Source organism: Salvelinus namaycush, chromosome 1, assembly GCF_016432855.1.
Source record: "Salvelinus namaycush isolate Seneca chromosome 1, SaNama_1.0, whole genome shotgun sequence".
Classification (NCBI taxonomy): domain Eukaryota; kingdom Metazoa; phylum Chordata; class Actinopteri; order Salmoniformes; family Salmonidae; genus Salvelinus; species Salvelinus namaycush.
Genome location: NC_052307.1, coordinates 64,193,097 through 64,220,348, shown reverse-complemented (window position 1 = coordinate 64,220,348; position 27,252 = coordinate 64,193,097). Strand labels below are relative to the sequence as shown.

At 42.6% G+C, this 27,252-nt stretch overlaps 1 protein-coding gene across 1 annotated transcript in view; it reads left to right on the top strand.

The window, feature by feature from the left end:
* Nucleotides 1-5,665: 5,665 nt before the first annotated feature.
* The window catches only part of LOC120047122 (AP-1 complex subunit gamma-1-like), a 32,363-nt gene continuing 10,776 nt past the window's right edge, over nucleotides 5,666-27,252 (top strand). The window contains exons 1-7 of the mRNA XM_038992663.1: nucleotides 5,666-5,778; nucleotides 18,907-19,110; nucleotides 20,434-20,558; nucleotides 21,291-21,432; nucleotides 24,960-25,056; nucleotides 25,773-25,849; nucleotides 27,069-27,164. Of these exons, the coding sequence (XP_038848591.1) occupies nucleotides 18,910-19,110; nucleotides 20,434-20,558; nucleotides 21,291-21,432; nucleotides 24,960-25,056; nucleotides 25,773-25,849; nucleotides 27,069-27,164 (738 nt within the window). The 5' untranslated portion in view covers nucleotides 5,666-5,778; nucleotides 18,907-18,909. The remainder of the gene's footprint in view (nucleotides 5,779-18,906; nucleotides 19,111-20,433; nucleotides 20,559-21,290; nucleotides 21,433-24,959; nucleotides 25,057-25,772; nucleotides 25,850-27,068; nucleotides 27,165-27,252) is intronic.

Below are 27,252 nucleotides of genomic sequence, written 5' to 3'. Positions count from 1 at the left end.
CACACACACAAAATACTGTCTGAATCTCTAGGAAGTGCTGGGGCCCCTGCCTTCCATCCATGTACAGGCACTGTGGTGTTCAGGACCATGGGAATGGTGAAACACAGACATCAGATAATCCCAGACTCCCAGATCATTTCTCACTTCGCCTAATTGGCGGCCTGGTATTTAATTAAGGCAAGACGGAGGAAACCGCCATCACCCCTTTTCTCCAGAATCCCTCCCTCTCTGTGGAGCCCTCCTCCCCAGTGAAGTGTCTGAAATGACCCAACTCTGCTCTCAGACAAATCAACACAAAATGACCCATCTGTATGGCTTCCTCAAGCATGTGTGTTGTGAAGATGATACATTATAGATCCACAATGAAGACTATTCTGATACAACCTGAACGCATGCTATCAAAACAGACCTGTTTATCGTCACTAACCCTTTCAGGGCTAATGAGACTTCTAACAGAGCTGCTGTTTCCCCTGCTATGCTTTCCCTCTACCCCAGCCATGATTGGCTCAGACAGGCTAGCTGATTAGTTTTCCCATGCTGGTAAAGTTTGCTCTACATTGAGGGACATTTCACATCAGTTCAGGACACACACACACCACTTTTAAGGATTATTATAATATTTAATTAGATGGTGGGTTAAAAAAATGGCCTATTATCATTTTATAACCTATGTGGTATGTGTGTGTGTGAATTTGTCTTGGACCAACTGTGGTCATAGGAAAGTGCAAAAGTCTTGTTCATTCTGAGGGTAATAAAAAAAGACTGTTGTTATTTCATAACTATCAGTCAGAAGTTGTACGTGAAGCTTGGAGACGTCACTTTAGAAGCCCCCCAAAAAACGCCTTAAGATTGATAATGTATGTTGTTGTTTTACTATACTGTGTTTGAACAACAGAGTTCTATGGACCAATACGTCTATCAGCACATCATGCATCCTTACTGTGTTACTGTTTCCCGTGACAGATGTTGTTAGCATATAGGGATTATTGAGGCCATTAGAACAATACGTATTTCTACACCATATTTAAACAAACTAGCCTCGCCTATGTTTAGAAAAGGACCCTAAAGGCTACATGGTCACCTCACTGTATTGTTGGGTTCGATCCCCTTGGGTGGACTTATGCGTCCTCAGGCATCCAGTAGCCTACACTGTGAAGGATCAGCAGGCCAATTCATCATGCACTCAGTTTGACCTTTTAGCATGCATAGGAAAAGGACATCACCATCAGTAGAAATGTTTGTCAGGCAACTACACAGCTACCAAACCTGTAGTACCTAGACTATACCTGCTCTGGAGTAGTCTCCCATTGGAATTGGAGGAATGTTTCTTGCAGATAGCCAAAGTAGTCAGTGACACTTAAAAACACCCTCCCCTAAGCTGGTGACTATGACAGAGACACAACAGCACTTATGGAACAGAAACGTAAAAATAGATTAACGAAACGTGTTTAATGGGCTCTGATTACAGAAACCAAGCAGTGCACCTTTCCATTTAAAATATATATATATATGGTCTCTTATTTTGGCCCCAGGCATTGACAATGCTAGTAGTATGACCGACATTGCTATTCTCCACTGGCTGTACTGGTTCTGTATCTGAATCTGAGATGTCAATGTGAGAGCTTATCCAGAGAAACAGAAAGTACAGTCAACGCAAAAGCATGTTGTACCTAGTTTAAACTGACATTATATGAGGGACAACATCTTAAATGGATTCTGAGACCAAGAAGGGTGAAATCTGTCCAAATCTCAAGACTAACATTATTTATTTTCATTTACATTGGTAGGCTATATCGTACTCTCAAAACAAGAGTTGAAAAAAGCATGCCACAGCAGGTTTTCATGTTGCCTCAAACAAAGAATGTAATTAAAAACCACCAATATAAGCGCCGGTAAACACATGGAAATAACTATCTGAATTGTTTCCCTTAGAGAAAACGACCTGCGCATGCAATTGTGAGGTTGTCATCTCCATACAAATATTAATATCATAGTATTAGTAGCCTAATAATGGTTCATGATCATTTTTTTGGTTCGAAGATACAGACAGTCGTCGGTGTCACGCGCGGTGATTCAATGTATCATCAAAATTATAAAAATGTTGACGTCTACGCGCCACATAGGTTGAACTAAAACATTGTATCAGGCGCTTGTATCAACGATGGTGATTGACACATTGTCTTACAGTTCACAATTGCAACGGTGGCGAAAACAATTGTCTAGTTAGAGGGATGGAAATGATCCTCCTCACTACTTTTCAACAAGTAAAAATGGCATTTACAATACCTGAGATACCTACAATTAACTTTGAAGGGGTTGTTCTGTTTTCGCCTGGACATATTATCCCCCACTCCCGGTTGGAAAAAAATCGAATCTCCTCCTAGCCCAGACAGATTTGGAAGATTCCCCTATGCAATCCAGCTGTATTCCGTAAAGGGACTCCCTTTCGAGAGTACAACAATATCACTTAAAAAATGATTTAAAATAAATAACAAAATACCCGATGATCAAAATTGTTTACCCATGTAGAGATGAACACAGCTTACACCATTGGTGAGAGTCGAGGTCATTTAAATGAATACAAAACAAATAGCCTATATAAAATGTTTAAATAAGCCCAAATGGCTTGGTTACAATCTGATCCACTTAAATTTAAAACACTCTCCAGTCGATCTATATATAATTTTCAAATGATAGAAACTGCGATAGGGTCCTATCCAACCCGGCCTGAGATGGTATTTGCTCAGCAGCCCCGAGCAGCTACAATCCTGCGTTGCTGTCGCTTTGCCAATGCACTGCAGCGATACACAGGCACAGCTTCTTCTTCTTCGGTATAATGAAGTTCGCACATTTTGTTTGTGCATGCTGCCACCTACTGTGCGGTAGTGTGTGGTCATCATGTCAATTTTTGTAACACAAAAAAATTGGAGAAAGGAAGAAAAAAAATGCACCACCAACTAACCCTACACCTATTTAATTAAAAAAAATATATATATAATAATCACCACCTCATTCCACTACTTTGACCCTAACTGATCCTACACCAGTCCGACGGCCTGGGAGGACCGGACTCTGGTTCAACACACCTTGTATCTCTTCCGCAGTAAAACCTTATACACCCAAGTACTGCCACCACAACATCTAACTTCTGTGATTTACATTCCATTTCTGCGGTACAAATTGATAACCATGGCAATGAATGCTAAGAAGCCAACCTTACTGAAGCACAAATTCAAATCACTCTGTATTGGCCTAAGCCTACTACTCACCCTTGATCCATCATCCTCTACGCTCTTCCCTGCCTCAGCGTGACACCTTCTGTTCTACTTTGACCCTGGCAACTTCAGCCTGTCTCTCTCGCACCAGGCACTTCTGATCCCCAGCAACACAGGCACCCCCACAATTGACCGTTTTTCCCCACCGATAATATCTTCACCGATTTAACATTACCCAACTTATTTTCTACCCAGCCTGAGACTACACATGGATCAGCCAAAAGGCAGGATCCACTTTCTCAAAAAATCTCACTCCCACTGGGCCAGAATCTTCCTTTGCATGACCATCGGAGCAAGGATCGGAGGTCTTCACCTCACATGCCACCACAGGTAATTCATCCTTGGGTTCACTTTCTGAGCCATCAGACACAGCAGAATACGGTTTGTACTTGGTGCCATTCTTCCTCAACACACATCTTCCCACTGCACTCGGCTCTTCCTCCTCCATAACCACGTCTAACCGTTCACCACGCTCATGCCATGGCTTCATCTGCAGTGCTGCTTGCAGAACATGCACTGATAGCCCATCTTCTGTTCCTTAGCCCAATTTAGTAGTCTGGCTATCTCTGGCCACTCCATGCTCCCAATACGTGCCACAATTGTCAGCCAAGTCTCCTCCTCGTCATCCATCATAGCAAACAATCTCGGACTGCATCTCTGACCTTCATATGGTCTTAATTTTCATCCCACAGGCACAGCTGATATCTATGATCACAACATGCGCACAGCAATGCATTGTGGGATGTTCAAAACATTTGAGGGTAGATAACGTGTGATGACATAGGAGCAGTGGACTACCGTCAACAATGCACACAATAATACATTGAGCCTACTTCTTTCTCTCCTCATTTCATGTATTATAATATTTAAATATTGCATATTTTTTAAGGATTTTAGGCTGTATGTTAGGTAATTTTAAAACACACTGACAATTTTAATATTGTGAATTTGAAATAGGCCTATATTCACAAAGCCCCCCAAAAGTAACAAAACAATTTATACCAACTGATTCAATGACATGGTTGCAAAATTCAGTCTGCTCTCCAACATTACAGTCACATAGCCTACCTGTTGTACGTGGCACGTTGCACACTACAGCCTCTACCAAGAGGTCTAGACCTTTATGGTACAGGTGGTACTGCACTCGATTCACCCCATAACCACAGCATTGCTGGTTCAAAACGTGCTCCAGCTGTTCGCTCTTATTTTGGAGAAATCAGAGGGAAGTCACAACTGGCAGGGTTTGAAGCCGGGTGTTTGCGACTGTTAAACACATTAGCTTTTACACTAAGAGATCAGAATCTTAAGGTCGCTACACATTACCACCTTCCTTCGAGGTGTCCGGCTCGCACTTCTCTAGTTCCCTGCACCCTTGGGGCACAGGCACAATCAGGGGCCATCCCATTTCTGACACCAGTGTAGTGAAGTCGGAGTGGTAGTCCCGACTCTTTTGATGAGGTTGCTAGGTGTTGGATTAGGGCAGCAACACATACTGGTACCAGCAGTGGGAAACCCATGTTTTTTCTGGCCTTTAATGGACGTTTTCACTGTTCACATTCTGGTTTGTGCATGGGATACTTTCGGAAGAAGGGGAATATAGTGCCTCCAAGTATGGGAGTGTACTGGACCTTTATAGCACATGTAGTAGTGTGCTTGTTGGTCCGAAACCTGGTGACGCTGGTTGAAAAACCGCTCCAGTTGTTTCTATACAGTATATTTTCAGATGGCGGAAATAAATGTATAATATATTTTTTAAAGTATAAAGATGCTATGAAGCGCATGTCCTGGTTGAACTTAGTGCGGCATTGTCTGTAAAGTACACTAGATGGAGTCAACGAACCTCACAAAATTACAAATGTCATAACATTACAGGTTGACGTCATCACTGATTGCCACGAGGTGAGGTGTGCGAACCGCAGCACGACGTTTATAGACACATTATTACTCATCCGCACATTTCGGACACATCTAAATACGATACATCAAATAGCTACATAGCTAGGTAGAACACCAGCCAATAAACATAATCAGATTGTGGCGTGGTATAATTACAATACTCGAAACGTGCATTAGTATCTCTAAACGGCTCACAAGTGTAGCTAGAAGGGCATGCATATGTTAGCTAGCTATAAGGGGTTATTTAGCTAGTTACTAGTAGCTATAGCATTATTGCAGTGGTTAAATAAACATGTTCGTATTACCGTAATGCTTACATACATACCAGCAACCCATGTTACTCAATCAAATATCACATAGCAGTGTCGAAGCTGGTGGATTTGCTAGCCAATTGAGAGTTCTGCAAATAATTTGCACGCTCGCCTGTTTGAGGTCTTCGTTTCTTTCTCATTCCACAAACGTTGAAGTTTTGTGTTTTTCGGTGTAACCCTCCGCCTGCGGTAGAAGTGTCGAGGCTAGGAGAGCCACCATTTTGAATGTCTGGTCTGTTCCTACCTCCGTCGCAAATAGAGAAGATTCCAGCTATTTTCTGGTATCAATACGGCTAGTGAGTATAACTTTATACAACTACGTCAGTTAAACATATTTGTTTATTTGATTATAGCTGACAAATCAGCACGACTGTCTTAAACCGCGGTGACAATAATCCATGTTGGTGCTACAGAGGATCGGAAGTGAGGCTGAGCTAACCAGCCAGTGTACGGTGGGGGGTTGTCTTTCAGAGAAGCGTTAGCCTGTTGTCGGCTAGCTGGTATGCTTACCTGATCTGTACTTGTGCGATCTTTAACCTTAGAAATCTGTTTTTATACTTAACTTTTACTTGCTTATACGCCTTCAATGTATGTCAATATTGCATTTGGTTATTTGCTGTGTTACTCAAACGAGATGTACCGGCAGGTATGTAGGAAAGGCAGCTATGTAGTTAACTAATCCTACTAGCTAGCTAGCTAACTTGCTAGCTAAGTCAGTGCGATGAAGGCCTCTTCGCGATTGCGTAGCTATCTAGCTATGCACTATATGTTCACTTGCTAAAAGGGTTTACTTATGTCTGAGAAATTAGGCTGTAATTGTGCCATGTTCGCCCTGAAATGGCCTCTGCTCGGACGTTAGATTGCTAGCTTGTTAGTGCCAATGCTAACTAGTGGTAACGTGACAATGCATAATATATTTGACAGGTGTGGTTAAAGGTTCGTAAAGTATTGCGTTCAAAAGATGACTAGCAATTTAACTATCTTTCTGTGGGCTTGTGATCTACCGTAGCAAGCTAACCACCCTACCCAGCTAACGCTACTGGCTAGCCAGCTACTTGGTATGCAGAATGTAGATATGTACCGACGTGGAAGTTACCTAGCTAACTACTGTAGCTAGCCAATTATGTTAGCTAAGTAACTAGCTAATGTTAACTTAGTTAGCGCAATACCTTGATGTGTTCAAGTTGAACTGTAACGTATACCCACGCTTCAAATACGATGTGTGTTATACCTAGCTTGGGTGTAACTGTTGTAACGTTAGCTTTGACTGTTTCTACGTGGTTGCAATGAATTTAAGGTTAATAACGTTACTTAAACTAGCTATCTACTATGGTATTGTTGCTACTTAACGTTAACTAGCTAGCTACAATACTCACATACTGGTTGTGTAGGGAAGTTACATTGAATGTTAATATACTAACGTTATTATGTAAGTTGTTTACACACCTCGACAAGTGTCAATTCTCAAGTGTGTTAGCTAGTTGTAGCAAACCTCTAATTTCTTAAGTTGTGCCATCCTCAGACTTTTTAAATTAGTGGGTTATTATGCCACCTGCTTCACTTAGGCTATTTAGTACAGCCATTGGGTTTTTTATTTGAGCTTGCTTGCATCTGTGTAGAAAGTTCTTAAAATATTTGACTCCTTTTGAATTGTGATTTCCTGTTTCCCTTTTGCCACCTCTTCGGTCAGTCGATTCTCCTGAAGTCAACATCAGTGTCATATACTCAGATCGACTTGCTTTTTCATTGCATGTTCTTTGTATTTGCATTAAACCAGCTGACAAGTGCCCATGTTTTACCTGCATTTTCAGCCTATTCAATGAAGGCTTTCTGACAGTACACACTTTTATTGGTAGGCCAATACTTGGCTAAACCATGTAGGTCAATGTTTTGTATAAATGTACTGTCATACTACTTGCAGAATTGTTTTTAGGTTGGAATGGAGGTAGCAGCCTGCTGTAACACTACCAATTAAATATCCCGGTGAGAGCTTGGCTGAGCAGTGACAGCAAAATGAGTGTCAAAGAGAACAATATGCTGGGATATTGTGTTGAAAGGAGCGCTTCCTCTACAATGGTGGCTTTGAATTGTTTCTGTAGCTTAATGAACTTCATCTGCATAACTTTGGGTAAGGAGGAAGTAAATTGTGGCACATAGTCCTATACAGTTGCTGTATTATTGTATAGCGTCGGGGTTCTCAATTGGAAAGAGCCTCATTGATGGAGTGCGTTGTCTCTGGAGTCTGGACATTGGAAATAGAATAGCCTATGTCCCCAGTGGACTCAACCGTGTGTTGAGGTTGTTTTCTCTTACCACTGGTTGCTAGGCTCAGCAGGCTTGTGTATCTTCTAGAGTCTCAGGAGAGGAATGGGCAATTCCATTTGCTCAGGAAATCTGCCACAGCTGGTGTCAGATATGATCCCTTCTGTGGCTATATGAGGGTGTTGATAACATTCAATATATCATTATTATTTCTTCCTTTATGCCCAATTTGTTCCCAAAGCAGTCTTAAGTAGCATGATCAAATGCATCAGTATGCATGTGGAGGACAAGGGCCTAATTCAACTGGGACAGGAATAAGTTCAGGGGTGTTTGAGATCCACCCCCTCTAATTGATCAGGATAATGCCTCACCTCAGTCATTCCATTTGACAGCAATGTTTACGTCACTTGGCTTGACCAAATGACAGTGTTGGCTGTCCAAGCTCCTGTGAAATATAGCGGGACTAAAATCTGTAGCGTGGCCATACAGCTGAACAGTACTGTTTTTGTCCTGGGAGAGTAAGTGAGGCTGAGCAAAGCGGATGTTGGTGAGTGCTTCTTTGGTGGTAGCTGCCCAACAGTTCAGCAAGTGCAAACTTTCTCCACCTATGGTCTTCCTAATCCATCTATTGTGCTCAACCCGTCCTTTCTGTCGAGACCAAATGCATCTTTTGTGCCAGATTTTGGGGACATAATAAAGAAAAAGTTATGTCTTTCATGTTGTAATTAATAAAAGAATGTGTGCCTATAAAAGCTATTGCAACGTTGTAGTAGAACCAAAATTTCCTCAAAGTCTTTGTTAGTCTAGCAGACTGGATTTTCCATATCTGTTGTGTGCGCACACTTATGAGCACAGAGGCTGATTGGGGCTTTGGTTACTTGTCAGTCACAGGAAATATAAGCATTTGTTTTGCTCGAGTCATTAAGCCTAGGTGCTGAATGTGTGTTGTCATGATTCATGCATTTAAACAGATTGCTGGACTATAGGGTGTGAATTACTTGTTGCAGTTAATTGTACTTTCTTGTGCTACCAGGGTAGCGACGGAGGTTGCTAATGCATTGTGCCTAAGAAGAACACCTCTAAGCCATGTACGATTTACCATGGGATCTCATCTATGCTGCCCAGTTTCAATTTTAATGGAAAGGAGGAAGTCCGAGTCCCCCTGCTCTTTTGTAATGTGCACTGACCTTCCATTGCACTTTGATCACTGAATTCTTACATTATCAACATACTGGCTCATGCAACTATGTTCCTTTTTCTGCACCTTCCTTGTTCCATTTAATTTCCTCCAAACTCCACGGTAGGTCTGGGAAATACGGCCTAAATTTTTTTTTTTTTTTTTTACAAACATATGGGCTATTCACAATGTACACTATATTACCAAAGGTATGTGGACACCTGCTCGTCAAACATCTCATTTCAAAATCATGGGCATTAACATGGAGTTGGTCCCCCTTTTGCTGCTATAATAGCCTCCACTCTTCTGGGAAGGCTTTCCACTAGTTGTTGGAACATTGCTGTGGGGACTTGCTTCCATTCAGCCACGAGCATAAGTGAGGTCAGGCACTGATGTTGGGCGATTAGGCCTGGCTCGCACTCGGCGTTCCAATTCATCCCAAAGATGTTCGATGGGGTTGAGGTTAGGGCTCTCTGCAGGCCAGTCAAGTTCTTCCACATGATCTCGACAAACCATTTCTGTATGGAACTCGCTTTGTGCATGGGGGCATTGTCATGCTGGAACAGGAAAGGGCCTTCCCCAAACTGTTGCCACAAAGTTGGAAGCACAGAATCGTCTAGAATGTCATTGTATGCTGTTGCGTTAATATTTCAATTCGATGGAACTGAGGGGCCTAGCCCATTGTTCCTCCATCCATTGTTCCTCCTCCGCCAAACTTTACAATTGGCACTATGCATTGGGGCAGGTAGCGTTCTGGCATCCGCGAAACCCAGATTCGTCCGTCGGACTGCCAGATGATGAAGCGTGATTCATTACTCCAGAGAACATGTTTCCACTTCTCCAGAGTCCAATAGCAGTGAGCTTTACACTAGAGGTCGACCGATTATGATTTTTCAACGCCGATACCGATTTATTGGAGGGCCAAAAAAAGCCGATACCGATTATTGGAGGACCAAAAGAAGCCGATACCGATTAATCGGACGTTTTATTTTTTTTAAATTAAATATTTATATATATTTGTAATAATGACAATTGCAACAATACTGAATGAACAATGAACACTTTTATTTTAACTTAATATAATACATAAATAAAATCTACTTAGTCTCAAATAAGTAATGAAATATGTTCAATTTGGTTTAAATAATGCAAAAACACAGTGTTGGAGAAGGAAGTAAATGTGCAATATGTGCCATGTAAAAAAAAAAAGCTAACGTTTTAGTTCCTTGCTCAGAACATGAGAACATATGAAGCTGGGGGTTCCTTTTAACATGAGTCTTCAATATTCCCAGTTAAGAAGTTTTAGGTTGTAGTTATTATAGAACTACTTCTCTCTATACCATTTGTATTTCATAGACCTTTGACTATTGGATGTTCTTATAGGCACTTTAGTATTGCCAGCCTAATCTCGGGAGTTGATAGGCTTGAAGTCATAAACAGCGCTGTGCTTCAAATATTGTGAAGAGCTGCTGGCAAATGCAGGAAAGTGCTGTTTGAATTCATGTTTACGAGCCTGCTGCTGCCTACCACCGCTCAGTCAGACTGCTACATCAAATCAGAGACATAATTATAATAAACACAGAAATACGAGCCTTTGGTCATTAATATGGTCAAATCTGGAAATTATCATTTAGAAAACAAAACGTTTATTCTTTCAGTGAAATACGGAACCGTTCCGTATTTTATCGAACGGGTGGCAACCCTAAGTCTAAATATTGCTGTTACATTGCACAACCTTCAATGTTATGTCATAATTATGTAAAAGTCTGGCAAATGAATTATGGTCTTTGTTAGGAAGAAATAGTCTTTACACAGTTTGCAACGAGCCAGGCGACCCAAACTGCTGCATATACCCTGACTCTGCTTACAATGAACGCAAGAGAAGTGAAACAATTTCAGGCACCACATTGATGCAATGCAGGACAAGCTTGTTAAACTAGCAATATCATCAACCATGTGTAGTTAACTAGTGATTATGTTAACATTGATTGTTTTTTTATAAGATAAGTTTAATGCTAGCGAGCAACTTACCATGGCTCCTCGCTGGCTGCACTAGCTTAACAGGTGGTCAGCCTGCCACGCAGTCTCCTCGTGGATTGCAATATAATCGGCGTCCAAAAATGCTGATTACCGATTGTTATGAAACCATTGCGCATGGTGATCTTAGCCTTGTGGCTGCTCGGCCATGGAAACCCACTTCATGAAGCTCCCGATAAACAGTTATTATGCTGATGTTGCTTCCAGTAGCAGTTTGGAACTCGGTAGTGAGTGTTGCAACTGAGGACAGATGATTTTTATGTGATACGTGTCCCATTCTGTGAGCTTGTGTGGCCTACCACTTTGCGGCTGAGCCGTTGATACTCCTAGACATTTCCACTTCGCAATAACAGCACTTACAGTTGACCGGCGCAGTCTAGCAGAGCAGAACATTTTACAAACTGACTTGTTGGAAAGGTGGCAGCTTATGATGTTTCCATGTTGAAAGTCACTGAGCTTTTCAGTACAGGCCATTCTACTGCCAATGTTTTCTAGGAGATTGCAGGCTGCGTGCTTGATTTTATACACCTGTCAGCAACGTGTGTGCTTGAAATAGCCGAATCCTCTAATTTGAAGGGGTGTCCACATGCTTTTGTGTGTGTATATCTCAATTTAAAAATATATGTTTTTTTAATCTAAATAAGCTTTGCTATACAATTAAAGGTCAAACAGTCAGCAATAATCTAATGAATTGAGGGCTTGTGAAGTTACCTAGGCTACATTTAAGCCTTCCACAACCACAAGACCCACTAATTATTTTGTAACAATAGTTTAACCTGCTTTTTTGCAATAATCAGTAAACTGGCTTTCAAGTCTATGAAAATGCCCTTTTTTATTATTATTTTTACAAATTGAACTTGAACCAATTATAATGCACAAATCACTAATAATGACACTTCTTGTAGCAAGCATTATAGAAAATAAACAATCTCTCAAGCGCAAGCTCACGTGCCAGTGAGTAGCCAGCTAATTTCTATTTGAAGTTTAGCCAAATTGGATCTATTTGCTAGTTAACAAGGTAGGACAGTTGAATTGTTATGAACACACCCTTCTGTCCATCTCTAGCTGTTTGGACAGTTTGCTAGCCTGTCCACTTTGTTCAGATGTGTTAATCAACTGTCGTTTTTTCTCAATGAGAACGAGAACCACCCTGTTCCCGAAAATGGATCGATCCTACAGACAGTGAGTCACATGGCCGTGGCTTCCTATATAAAGCAGGCATCGAGGCATTCAGTTACTGTTCGATTGAACGTTAGAATGGGCAAAACAAGTGACTTGAGCGTTGTGTGATCGTCGGTGCCAGGCGCGCCCGATCCAGTATCTCAGAACAGCTGCCCTCCTGGGCTTTTCACGCAAGGCAGTGTCTAGGGTTTACCGAGAATGGTGTGACAAACAAAAAAACATCCAGTCAGCGGCAGTCCTGTGGGGTAAAACCGCTTGTTGATGAGAGAAGTCGAAGGAGAATGGCAAGAATCATGCAGGCTAACAGGCAGGCCACAAACGAACAAATAGCAGCGCAGTACAATTGTGGTGTTCAGAACGGCATCTCGGAAAGCATAACTGGTTGATCCTCGTCGCGGATGGGCAATTTCAGCAGACGACTACACCGTGTTCCACTCCTATACGCTAAAAACAAGAAGTGGATCCAGTGGGCAAACGATCACCAACACTGGACAATTGATGACTGGAAAAACATTGCCTGGAACATGACTGCAAGTTTAGTTTACTTGAGTGGCCTGCACAGTCCCCAGACCTCAACCCAATAGAGCATGTTTGGGATGAGATGGAACGGGCTGTACGCAGCATGACTGGACCGCCGTCCAATCTGCAGCATCTGCGTGATGCCATCGCGTTAGCATGGACCAACATCCCTGTGGAACGTTTGACACCTTGTAGAATACCCCAAAGAATTCAGGCTGTTCTGGATTGGTGTACGTAATAAACCTGCCGGTGAGTGTAAGTTAACTTAAATTTGGCACATCTTAGATAATTATATCCAGCTCAGGGCCCCAGCTATGCATTTGGTTTTCTAAGGGGCTAGATGTCAAGATAATGCTTGTTGGTTACAGCAGAGACAATCAATTCCCTCCTGGATTAAGATCCATGTTGCCTAAATATATATATACACTGCTCAAAAAAATAAAGGGAACACTTAAACAACACAATGTAACTCCAAGTCAATCACACTTCTGTGAAATCAAACTGTCCACTTAGGAAGCAACACTGATTGACAATACATTTCACATGCTGTTGTGCAAATGGAATAGACAAAAGGTGGAAATTATAGGCAATTAGCAAGACACCCCCAATAAAGGAGTGATTCTGCAGGTGGTGACCACAGACCACTTCTCAGTTCCTATGCTTCCTGGCTGATGTTTTGGTCACTTTTGAATGCTGGCGGTGCTCTCACTCTAGTGGTAGCATGAGACGGAGTCTACAACCCACACAAGTGGCTCAGGTAGTGCAGCTCATCCAGGATGGCACATCAATGCGAGCTGTGGCAAGAAGGTTTGCTGTGTCTGTCAGCGTAGTGTCCAGAGCATGGAGGCGCTACCAGGAGACAGGCCAGTACATCAGGAGACGTGGAGGAGGCCGTAGGAGGGCAACAACCCAGCAGCAGGACCGCTACCTCCGCCTTTGAGCAGGAGGAGCACTGCCAGAGCCCTGCAAAATGACCTCCAGCAGGCCACAAATGTGCATGTGTCAGCATATGGTCTCACAAGGGCTCTGAGGATCTCATCTCGGTACCTAATGGCAGTCAAGCTACCTCTGGCGAGCACATGGAGGGCTGTGCGGCCCCACAAAGAAATGCCACCCCACACCATGACTGACCCACCGCCAAACCGGTCATGCTGGGGGATGTTGCAGGCAGCAGAACGTTCTCCACGGCGTCTCCAGACTCTGTCACGTCTGTCACGTGCTCATGTGCTTTCATCTGTGAAGAGCACAGGGCGCCAGTGGCGAATTTGCCAATCTTGGTGTTCTCTGGCAAATGCCAAACGTCCTGCACGGTGTTGGGCTGTAAGCACAACCCCCACCTGTGGACGTCGGGCCCTCATACCACCCTCATGGAGTCTGTTTCTGACCGTTTGAGCAGACACATGCACATTTGTGGCCTGCTGGAGGTCATTTTGCAGGGCTCTGGCAGTGCTCCTCCTTGCACAAAGGCGGAGGTAGCGGTCCTGCTGCTGGGTTGTTGCCCTCCTACGGCCTCCTCCACGTCTCCTGATGTACTGGCCTGTCTCCTGGTAGCGCCTCCATGCTCTGGACACTACGCTGACAGACACAGCAAACCTTCTTGCCACAGCTCGCATTGATGTGCCATCCTGGATGAGCTGCACTACCTGAGCCACTTGTGTGGGTTGTAGACTCCGCCTCATGCTACCACTAGAGTGAGAGCACCGCCAGCATTCAAAAGTGACCAAAACATCAGCCAGGAAGCATAGGAATGAGAAGTGGTCTGTGGTCACCACCTGCAGAATCACTCCTTTATTGGGGGTGTCTTGCTAATTGCCTATAATTTCCACCTTTTGTCTATTCCATTTGCACAACAGCATGTGAAATGTATTGTCAATCAGTGTTGCTTCCTAAGTGGACAGTTTGATTTCACAGAAGTGTGATTGACTTGGAGTTACATTGTGTTGTTTAAGTGTTCCCTTTATTTTTTTGAGCAGTGTATATTTTTTAAAGAAATATAACCATTTGTGTGCACTAACGGTAATACCGTATACCCTGGTTTTGGAAAAAGTCTTTGATGTGATAACATAACTGGTGTTATTATTGGATTGTCTGTAATCTGTTGGACCTTTTTGTGTGTACAGCCTTTATATTTTCCCTAGTTCTAAGAGGGTCTCTGCTCTGTGCATTCTTTTTTCAGTAACAGCGTCAGCTCTGAGGCGGCTAGATGCAGAAAATAGCTTTGTTCAGCAACTAATTACTGTCATCCCTCTTGCTGTAACTGCTTAATTACATTATCCATGCTAACAGATAAGAGCCCTGCTTCTTTTGAGATGGGAAGCCATAAAACACCTATTTTCTGCATGCAGGAGCCAGCGGTAATAACTTTCCCTGTTTGTTCCTGGCATAGTGCGTGTGATGGATCCCCTGTTGTGGCGGTGGTGCATTAACACACACCCCTCTCACCAGGCCCTTCACTGCAATAAACAAGGCCTCCTCCAGACCCACTGCTGGTGCCAGGCCCTTGACTTTGTTCAGCCTGCCCAGGGTTTCTCTTACATCCTCTGTCACTCTGCTGTGTCTGGCTGTAGTACTGTAAGTGTACACTTTCTGAATGTACCACACTAGAGGGTAGGCCGCAGTGTTAATTGCTTTAACTCAGGTGTTGAAAGTCAAACGTGTCATTGCTATAGGGGTTTCTGAAAGCAGGAAGTAGAGTTTGTTTAGCACACCCAATGACGACGTTCCTTTGGAATGCCGAGATCTGTTGGTCTTTTGTCGTAAGAGTCACATCATATGACTTGGCATCTGTGTTTCATGTGTAGTTATTACACATTCGTAGTTTCCCCTCAAGGGAGACCGCATATCCATGGCTCTGATTGTGCCAGTTTGTTACTTCTTTCTCTACTGAATCTTTAAAGCTAAAAGCCTATTGAGCAATTTTGTCACTATCTCTTAACTGCCAAGAGAGCAATCCTTCCTCTGTGTTTCCGGATTGCTCTCACACCACCGCTGGGCTCATCCTCACTAGCAGACAATTCATGAAGGATTGTGATGCAGCTCAGTGCTCATGCACCATTTACCCAACGAATTCCTGCAGGGTTTTAACGCAGAGTTTCTAAACCCAGAGGCGCAACATCGCGAGACTTCGGGAACGCTTGCAGAACGGAACAAACAGACCAGGCCGTGGTTTGAGAATTCAATAAGGGAAGTGAAATTCTTCCTTGGTTGTTAATTTTCTCGAAGTCTAAAGGCATCCTAGATTATAAAAAATGTCCTAAGTAGTTGAACATGTTATTACTTCAACCTCGTGAAAGTGACAAACTGACACATTTACATTTTCGTCAAAAACTACGCAGTTCGGTGCGAGATGACCGTTAGAGAGATGACCGTTAGACCCGATGACGTGTTTCTACGCGTGAGCTTAGCTAGCCAAATTTAGCTAGCCAAATTTTCCATGACATCGCCTACAAGTGTGATCGGGGAGAAGCAGTTTTAACCTGTCTTCATACTGTGCTCTTGACTTAGTCATGGTCTCATTTACCTGTTTGTATATTTGATCCTCTGAAATGGGCATGAGACCGATTTTAGTCAACTAGTGTATAGATCCAACATGCAGGCTTCCTCTTCTTGACCAGAGGCCACTGGATTGTGGTAGTTGTGTGCACATACAGACTAGGTGGTCAACCTGCTGTACCTTGCTGGCCTCTGTGGTGAATGTTATACAACACAGGAAGTCTACTTATCAAATGGGAAGTAGTACAGTGTATTTGTCATTAACATCTTGCCGCCTACCTATAAAAACAAATCCAATCCCTCTATCTCTGAGTCAGACACATACAGTGGGGAGAACAAGTATTTGATACACTGCCGATTTTTGCAGGTTTTCCTACTTACAAAGCATGTAAAGGTCTGTCATTTTTATCATAGGTACACTTCAACTGTGAGAGACAGAATCTAAAACAAAAATCCAGAAAATCACATTGTATGATTTTTAAGTAATTAATTTGCTTTTTATTGCATGACATAAGTATTTGATCACCTACCAACCAGTAAGAATTCCGGCTCTCACAGACCTGTTTGTTTTTCTTTAAGAAGCCCTCCTGTTCTCCACTCATTACCTGTATTAACTGCACCTGTTTGAACTCGTTACCTGTATAAAAGACACCTGTCCACACACTCAATCAAACAGACTCCAACCTCTCCACAATGGCCAAGACCAGAGAGCTGTGTAAGGACATCAGGGATAAAATTGTAGACCTGCACAAGGCTGGGATGGGCTACAGGACAATAGGCAAGCAGCTTGGTGAGAAGGTAACAACTGTTGGCGCAATTATTAGAAAATGGAAGAAGTTCAAGATGACGGTCAATCATCCTCGGTCTGGGGCTCCATGCAAGATCTCACCTCGTGGGGCATCAATGATCATGAGGAAGGTGAGGGATCAGCCTAGAACTGCACGGCAGGACCTGGTCAATGACCTGAAGAGAGCTGGGACCACAGTCTCAAAGAAAACCATTAGTAACACACTACGCCATCATGGATTAAAATCCTGCAGCGCACGCAAGGTCCCCCTGCTCAAGCCAGCACATGTCCAGGCCCGTCTGAAGTTTGCCAATGACCATCTGGATGATCCAGAGGAGGAATGGAAGAAGGTCATGTGGTCTGATGAGACAAAAATAGAGCTTTTTGGTCTAAACTCCACTCGCCGTGTTTGGAGGAAGAAGGATGAGTACAACCCCAAGAACACCATCCCAACCGTGAAGCATGGAGGTGGAAACATCATTCTTTGGGGATGCTTTTCTGCAAAGGGGACAGGACGACTGCACCGTATTGAGGGGAGGATGGATGGGGCCATGTATCGCGAGATCTTGGCCAACAACCTCCTTCCCTCAGTAAGAGCATTGAAGATGGGTCGTGACTGGGTCTTCCAGCATGACAACGACCCGAAACACACAGCCAGGGCAACTAAGGAGTGGCTCCGTAAGAAACATCTCAAGGTCCTGGAGTGGCCTAGCCAGTCTCCAGACCTGAACCCAATTGAAAATCTCTGGAGGGAGCTGAAAGTCCGTATTGCCCAGCGACAGCCCCGAAACCTGAAGGATCTGGAGAAGGTCTGTATGGAGGAGTGGGCCAAAATCCCTGCTGCAGTGTGTGCAAACCTGGTCAAGAACTACAGGAAACGTATGATCTCTGTAATTGCAAACAAATGTTTCTGTACCAAATATTAAGTTCTGCTTTTCTGATGTATCAAATACTTATGTCATGCAATAAAATGCAAATGAATTACTTAAAAATCATACAATGTGATTTTCTGGATTTTTGTTTTAGATTCCGTCTCTCACAGTTGAAGTGTACCTATGATAAAAATTACAGACCTCTACATGCTTTGTAAGTAGGAAAACCTGCAAAATCGGCAGTGTATCCAATACTTGTTCTCCCCACTGTATCATTAATGGGGTGAGATTATATGCTTGTGTCTAATCATTTAATTCTGATTGCATCCTCTCATGGAGCAGCGTTCTTGTTAGAATGGGAGTACATTAGTAACATCATAGAGGCACGGTACTGTGAGTTCTCTTGTGTTTGCCAGGTCTGTACCTGGCTGGTGTTTTAGAAATGGGGCACTGTGCTCCTATTGTTATTCCTCTGTGTGGCTGCAGGTAAATACTGGAGAATGTAATCTCATCACCAAGCATGTGCCCCTTCAATATTTAATCACCCTCCACTGGTTTGAAACCTTAGTGTTCTCTTCACAAGCTTCTGAGCAAGGAATTCTCCACTTCCTTGTCACATTTGAGGCTGTACTCACAGAACAATGCTAATTTGCTATTCAAATGTTTTTCATTACATAGGCTACCAAAAAATACCATTACAGGAGTATGCATTTATCTTATAGAATGAATGAGCACCCATGGCTTCATAATGATAACCATAATGAGCTAGACAGAAGTGGTGGTCAGGTGATTTTACTAGCCCCCCATCTACATGCACTTTAACTCAGAAATGCATACAAACAGACACTCTGTGGACCCACCATCACCCCAGACATTTTTCTTTCATTCGTGTTAATGGATTTGTCCTCTATTTACGGCTGTAGTAATGCCTTAAGCAATACAAATGTTGGAGAAACAAATAAGTTACTCATGTTATTGTCATTTTCCCCCCCATACTTTCATAATGACATACTTTCACCTATCGGCTGTCAGATTAGAATATGACTTTGCAGTAAGGCCACCTGTGCCAAATGTTTAGTTTCTCCGTGTTTTCCAGAGGATGCCAGCGCCGATCAGACTGCGGGAGCTGATCCGGACCATCCGGACGGCTCGGACCCAGGCAGAGGAGCGTGAGATGATCCAGAAAGAGTGTGCTGCTATACGCTCGTCCTTCAGAGAGGAAGACAACACTTACCGCTGTAGAAATGTGGCTAAGCTACTCTACATGCACATGCTGGGCTACCCAGCGCACTTTGGGCAGGTATGTTTAAAAAGAACACTGTTCTTAATTTATTAACCTAATGTCTTGTTGTTTCTGGCAGTGAATGTGTCTCTCGCTGAAGAGCGCAGTTTTGTGAACGGATGACTACAGCTCAGCGTTTAACACCATAGTGCCCTCAAAGCTCATCACTAAGCTAAGGACTCTGGGACTAAACGCCTCCCTCAGCAACTGGATCCTAGACTTCCTGACGGGCTGCCCCAGGTGTTAAGGGTAGGGAACAGCACATCCGCCACGCTGATCCTCAACACAGGGGCTCATCAGGGGTGCGTGCTCAGTCCCTTCCTGTGCTCCCTGTTCACTCATGACTGCATGGCCAGGCACGACTCCAACACCATCGAGTTTGCCGAGGACACAACAGTGGTAGGGCTGATCACCGACAACGATGAGACAGCCTATAGGGAGGAGGTCAGAGACCTGGTCGTGTGGTGCCAGGACAACAACCTCTCCCTCAACATGATCAAGACAAATTGTGAACTACAGGAAAAGGAGAATGGAGCACGCCCCCACAGGTTGAGAGCTTCAAGTTCCTTGGTGTCCACATCACCAACAAACTATCATGGTCCAAACACACTAAGACAGTCATGAAGAGGGCATGGCAAAGCCTATTCCCCCTCAGGAGACTGAAAAGATTTGGCATGGGTTCTCAGATCCTCAAAAGGTTCTACAGCTGCACCATCGAGAGCATCCTGACTGGTTGCATCAATGGCTGGTATGGCAACTGCTCGGCCTCCGACTGCAAGGCACTACAGAGGGTAGTGCGTACGGCCCAGTACATCACCGGGGCCAAGCTTCCTGCCATCCAGGACCTCTATATCAGGCGGTGTCAGAGGAAGGCCCTAAAAGTTGTCAAGGACTCCAGCTACCCCAGTCATAGACTGTTCTCTCTGCTACCTCACGGCAAGCGGTACCAGAGTGCCAAGTCGAGGTCCAAAAGGCTTCTTAACAGCTTCTACCCCCAAGCCATAAGACTCCTGAACAGCTAATCAAAGGGCTACCCAGACCCCTCTTTTACGCTGCTGCTACTCTGTTTATTATCTATGCATAGTCACTTTAACTCTACCTACATGTACATATTACCTTGACTAACCGGTGCCCCCGCACATTGACTCTGTACCGGTGCCCCCTGTATATAGCCTCGCTTGTTATTTTACTGCTGCTATTTTAATTATTTGTTACTTTTATTTTAAATTTTTTACTTAACACTTATTTGTATTTTTTTTCTTAACTGCTTAAAGCATTGTTGGTTAAGGGCTTGTAAGTATGTGACAAATAGAATTTGATTTGATGAGTTTTGTTTTCCAGCTGGAGTGCCTGAAGTTGATTGCGTCCCAGAAGTTCACTGACAAACGGATAGGGTACTTGGGAGCCATGTTACTGTTGGACGAGAGGCAGGACGTCCATCTACTAATGACAAACTGCATCAAGAAGTAAGGCAGGCCAAAACCGCATTGGCTCAAACACACTATCCTGACAGGAACAGCTGCTGATTTGTAGTGTGGGAGTAGAGATAAGAGCTGTGCTGCAGGAGGTGGTGATGTGCACCAACACCAGTGTTCTGTTACTGCCAGAAATGTTACTCATGAGTGGTGCTCTCGCCAGCAGCGTGTGCTTCTGATGTTGGATACGGAAACAGCCCCATAACCTGCCGGACCAGCTGTTGCATCTTTTTCTCAATCTCTTGCTCTCGTGCACATTTTTCTTCTTTCCTGTAAACCCCGCTCTATCCTTCGTCGTCCATTTTACCTACCTCTTCCTGTTTCTTATATTTTTTTCTTTCCTCTTTCTCTTCTACCTATCAGCGCCATCCTATGTTTCTGATCTATTATCTCCCTATGAACGGGGATACAGCCACATTCCAAAGTTTAGGTTGAAAACAAAAGGCATTTGCCATTAAGAACCTTAGACTTTGGAATTGTCTGCCAGAGATCAGGCTTGAAGATTCAGTGCCTGTTTTTAAATCCCTTTTGAAGACACACTTTTATAAAGATGCTTTTAATGTATGATTTTAATTAGTTATCTTTTTTCATTCTCCTTCCTCCTGTCTATATTTCTTTGTTAGTACTTTTATTTTATGATGTGAAGCACTTTTACTTTATACGCTATATAAATAAAGTTATATTATCTGCTATCCACTCATTCTTCCCCCTGTCCTTCCTCAGTGATCTGAATCACAGCACACAGTATGTCCAGGGCCTGGCCTTGTGCACTCTGGGCTGCATGGGCTCCTCAGAGATGTGTCGAGACCTGGCTGGAGAGGTGGAGAAGCTGCTCAAAACATCCAACTCCTACCTGAGGAAAAAGGTACCTCATTCTCACCTAGCCCACATTCACTCTTTACAAAGAAGTGTTAGTCAGGTGATCAGTTTAAAGTTCGTTAGCAGACCTGCCAACCTGCACTCGTTTTACGTAACATGCACACAATTTGAGGTCAAAGTATGCTGGTACGAAGAAGTACCCCAAAATACGCTTCTATTGGTACAACCGTCTGAAGTTGGAGCTGAGCCAATCAGGACTTGGGCGAAGAGAAAAAATCTCAAGCTCTCCACTCCGGCCCGCCCCCCGTAGTTGTAGTAGTCTACTATTTTCCTCCCTCGAGCTGAATGGCAGCTCTCCACTTTGTCCGTTGATATCGCTGATGTGTAACAAAAAAGGGTAGGGAAAATGGAGAACGAACTATTCGGCGAATACATTTTCCAATGTTGTATGTGTTAGTCAAGCACACAACCACTATTTCGTAGTTAGCTCCTTCTACACGAAGACAAATGTAGTTAGCTACAGTGTTTAGTCAACAGACATGGCAGAGAGAGCTGTTCCGCTAATACCCTCCTTCACAGAAAGTTATATTAGACTGTCTTAAGATTAGTAGGCCTATGTTGATTTAATCAGTTGTTGATCTGGCCTCTTGATCCAGCTGTATGTCAACAGTAGGTAATGTTGTGATAATAATCAGTTCACCAATGACAAGGCATGTTGATGAATGGTAGCCTAGTAGTCAGACCTTGATGGATTAGGTCAAGGATGGAGATCTGAAACAAGCTGATATAGACCTTGTTCAGTTGTTTCATATTCCAAATAGCCTACAGTAAGCTAGACCACTACATTATATCCAGTAATTTAATTATTCTCTTATTCTAAATGTTCTCCCCAAACAAAATTTAAGGAGCCAGTTTACATTTTTACTAGACTATCCACATAAAGACACCTATTAATTAGAATAATCAAAAACCCCTAAATGTAACCTAGAAAAATGTGACTGTGCTCTGGGCAGGGGCACAGCCATGGGAGGGCATAGGCCCACCCACTAGGGAGCTAGGCCCAGCCAATCAGAATATGTTTTTCCCCACAAAAGGGCTTTATTACAGACAGAAATACTCCTCAGTTTCATTAGCTGTCCGGGTGACTGGTCTCAGACGATCCCGCAGGTGAAGAAGCCGGATGTGGCGGTGTCATGGTTACACTTGGTCTGTGGTTGTGAGGCTGGTTGGATGTACTGCCAAATTCTCTAAAACGACGGAGGTGGCTTATGGTAGAGAAATTAACATAAAATTCTCTGGCAAAAGCTCTGGTGGACATTCCTGCCATTTGCATGCGCCTTCAAAAACTTGAGACGTCTGTGGCATTGTTGTGACACAACTGCACATTTTAGAGTGGCCTTTCATTGTCCCCGGCACAAGGTGCACCTGTGTAATGATCATGCTGTTTAATTAGCTTCTTGATATGCTTCACCTGTCAGGTGGATAGATTATATTGACAAAGGAGAAATGCTCACTAACAGGGATGTAAACAAATTTGTGCAGAATATTTGAGAGAAATAAGCTTTTTGTGCATATGGAACGTTTTAATTTCAGATCATGGGACCTGCACTTTATATTAGAGGTCGACCGATTAATCGGAATGGCCGATTTAATCGGGGCCAATTTCAAGTTTTCATAACAATCGGAAATCGGTATTTTTGGGTGCCGATTTTTTTTTAAATTATATATATTTTTTTTTACGCCTTTATTTAATCTTTATTTAACTAGGCAAGTCAGTTAAGAACACATTCTTATTTTCAATGACAACCTAGGAACGAGGCAGAACGACAGATTTTTAACCTTGTCAGCTCGGGGGATCCAATCTTGCATTGATTACATTGCACTCCACGAGGAGCCTGCCTGTTAGCGAATGCAGTAAGCTAAGGTAAGTTGCTAGCCAGCATTAAACTTATCTTATAAAAAACAATCAATCAATGACTGTCATTGCTCCAATGTGTACTTAACCATAAACATCAATGCCTTTCTTAAAATCAATACACAAGTATATATTTTAACCTGCATATTTAGCTAAAAGAAATCCAGGTTAGCAGGCAATATTAACCAGGTGAAATTGTGTCATTTCTCTTGGGTTCATTGCACGCAGAGTCAGGGTATATGCAACAGTTTGGGCCGCCTGGCTCTTTGCGAACTAATTTGCCAGAACTTTACGTAATTATGACATAACATTGAAGGTTGTGCAATGTAACAGGAATATTTAGACTCATGGATGCCACCCGTTAGATAAAATACGGAACGGAATAAACGTTTTGTTTTCGAGGTGATAGTTTCCGGATTAGTCAAAGGTATATGGTTTAGAGAGAAATAGTCGACGTGTTATAATTCCTGTAATAACTTGCGGCTGAATTTGAAAGGGGTTCCTTCGTTATTTTACCGTTCATGTCTTCCATAGAGAATGTCTTGATCTACTTCAAATAAGGTCTGTGTTTCGTGCAGGCTTAAACCGCCTCGACGTTTTGATACCCGTGTAAATCTCACTAGGATAAGGAAACGTTTGTCAACATATTTTCATAAATCCACTCTACAATTTTTTTTATCTTCGCTTATATTTAGCCAATACTGATCAGAGTTACCTTGTCCTATGGATATCTACACAGTTATAAAATTGGCACGGTGATGTAAGCCTACACGAAACACAGACCTTATTTTAAGTGAATCTAAAAATATCCTATGGAATAAATGAAGGAACCGCTTTTCAGATTTTGCTAGGTGTCATGGGAATTATGACTCGCACTTTGGTTGTCAATTCTTACCATGCCCATTATTAAAATAGGATTTCCTGCATATAGAAATTAAAGTTTTTGTTTTCAACATTCATCACAGGTAACTTAAAGTCTATTTTTATTCAAACAGTTGAGAGTATTTGTCTCCTAAGCAGACTCTTCAGTATCATTGTCACTTTAGAGCTGTGTGCGTATGTGTATTTATGTATTATATTAAGTTAAAATAAAAGTGTTCATTGTTAATTCAGTATTGTTGCAATTGTCATTATTACAAAAATGTGTGTGTGTGTGATATTTTAATTATAATTTTTTTAATAATAAATCGGCCGATTAATCGGTATCGGCTTTTTTTGTCCTCCAATAATCAGTATCGGCATTGAAAAATCATAATCGGTCGACCTCTACTTTATATGTTGCATTTTATATTTTTGTTCAGGAAATGGCAGTTAAAGGTTTTTCAAAAATGCAAAATGCTCCAACTTTCTGAGCGGGAAGTTGACTGACCCCCTCCAGATCTCCCCTATACTCCCCCCAGAAATGTCAATGCATTTCTGGTTAGATACTGAAGAGCAGCCAAGTACCCATAAGTCTATAGCCTAACATTCCTACTGAGACGGTCTTCTGACAAAATCGTTGTTAGGCACAACAACTAAAAAGTGCATTTTCTTATGATTTGAGCAGTGTGGGTGTTGCCTCGGTAAAGTCGTACTCATAAAAATTATTTAAGGTTGGCAGGTCTGTGTTAGCATGTCATAGTTGAGCACTTTGGAAAACATTTGAATTTTCTCCCCAGGCGGCGTTGTGTGCGGTCCACGTCATCAGGAAAGTCCCAGAGCTGATGGAGATGTTCCTCCCAGCCACAAAAAACCTGCTGAGCGAGAAGAACCACGGTGAGACAACCGGGGGCTGGGGGCAACTATGTCCTGCACAGAGAGCATTGGGTTTGGTCACTCACAGATAAAATGGGGATGCTGTGTCCTTCAAAGGGAAAATTGGACTGGTGCCCTCTATACAGTTGAAATGTCCTTCAGTGAACAGAGCTGGATTAATGACTGTTTCCTGATGAGCTGTGGGGCTGCTGCGTCCTTCAGTTTTCAATTGATCACCTCAGGTGTTTTCACTAGACACTGATGGTTGTCATAGTACAATGGCTGATGTTCTGACAGCTTTATAAAGTGATGCTCTTGTCAGAACCAACGTTATTGCTACGAATATGTTTCTAAACGAGTTTGATAGATTAAGTTGCCCATAGAAACTGTAAGTTCAGTTTTGTGTTTTTCCCCTCAATGGTCAAGGTAAGGATTTGGGGAGGGTAAGTTGATGCTAGATACATACCCGTAGTTGTCTTTGTAGTGCTAAATTTGGGCTTAATGACGTTAAACTGACACTTACTAAGAGTGAGAATCCAGATTATAAACCACCACAACGGAACCAGCAAACAGCTTCCCCATAGACTATGTTCCTTATTTTATTAACAATGCTGTGACATTGACTCCCAGGGAATTGGCAAGGAAATCTGTGCAAATTTTGTGAGCTTCTACTGTCCATCGGGGATGCTGTTTGTTGACCTTTATTCAAACAACAAGTTTCTCTTTGTCTCCGTAAGGTGTTCTCCATACTTCTGTTGTCCTCCTCACTGAAATGTGTGAAAGAAGTCCTGACATGCTCTTACACTTCAGAAAGGTATGGCTAGCCACAATCTAATTAGTGAAATTACTGCTATCAAGAGTTTTTGGGTAACAGCGTAACACGTCATCAAATCTTTAGGGAGTTAATTAAGCATTTGCCCTAAGCTCACTCTACATTTCATTCTCTCTTAGTACTCATTTCCCTTTCACTATGACTGTTTTGGATATACTTCAAACATATTTTGCCTTTTGAATCCTTGGATTACATTTCCCCTTAAGGTTTGCTCTACATTCATAGTAGGCCTATGTCTCAATCGTATCTCCTTGCCTCGCTTATTTCCTCGCTGTATTTCTAGTGGCTCTGTACCGCTTTCCCTTAGCCATAACAACCTTGAGCCAGTCTCCCACCCCTCATGTTCATGATCAGAACATGACTTTGAGCTCTCTAAAAGTGAATCTTCCCTAACATCTATCTCATATTTTTTCTGTCATTTGTCTTTGTTACAATTCCTGCATTGTGTTAGAATGAGAAGGTAAGAGTACATTCTGGTTTCATAGCTGGTGCATGCTGTTACTAGTAATCACACGGTCACTGTAGATGTAATCAAATCTGTGTTCCGTAAAGTTCCTTTTTGTCTTTTTGATTTAGACTTTTACAGCGGTCATATGTTGGTGTTCTCTTTTTGATATCATGACAGGATTTTAAAAATGTTTCTTAGACATCTTAGACTCTCACTATTGTCAATGTGTCATCATCAACCTAATGTGTAACTCGTTTGATCACCGTATGTTGAAAACAACATGATGGATCTGTTTTCAATTGATCACCTCAGGTGTTTTCACTAGACACTGATGGTTTTATGTCTGTTAAAAGGGGGGTATGTGTCTGTATGCGTACAAATATATATTTCAGAAAAATATATTCGTATTGGTGCAAATTGTATATGAATATTCTTGCCTAGCATTCCTGGTAAGAATTATGATTCGGGTTAAATTTCATCCAGATGTGATTGAATGTGACATCACAGTTCGATTAGCTTTTTAAAACTCAACATCCTAACTGAATGTTTTCATACAATCAATGCTGTCTTGATTACCATAACCCAGAAATGTAAGTTACATTGACGATTAAATCAAGAGAATGTAAAGAATAACTGCACATTCTACAAAATACTTTGTCAAGTTATTTCACTAACAAGGTTGGACACTGATTCCTTAGAAATAAAGACCTTGACCCTTGATGGTACCCCTCTCCTGTTGTTGGTCTTTTGTAGTTGGTTCCACAGCTGGTGAGAATCCTGAAGAACCTGATCATGTCTGGTTACTCTCCTGAGCATGACGTGTCTGGCATCAGTGACCCCTTCCTGCAGGTGAGACCTTTAACCTTGTGTTTAGTTCAAATAATTTTATCTTCTGTAACCAACTTGGCTAGGCCAGTCAGTGATGCCCCTTGACCTC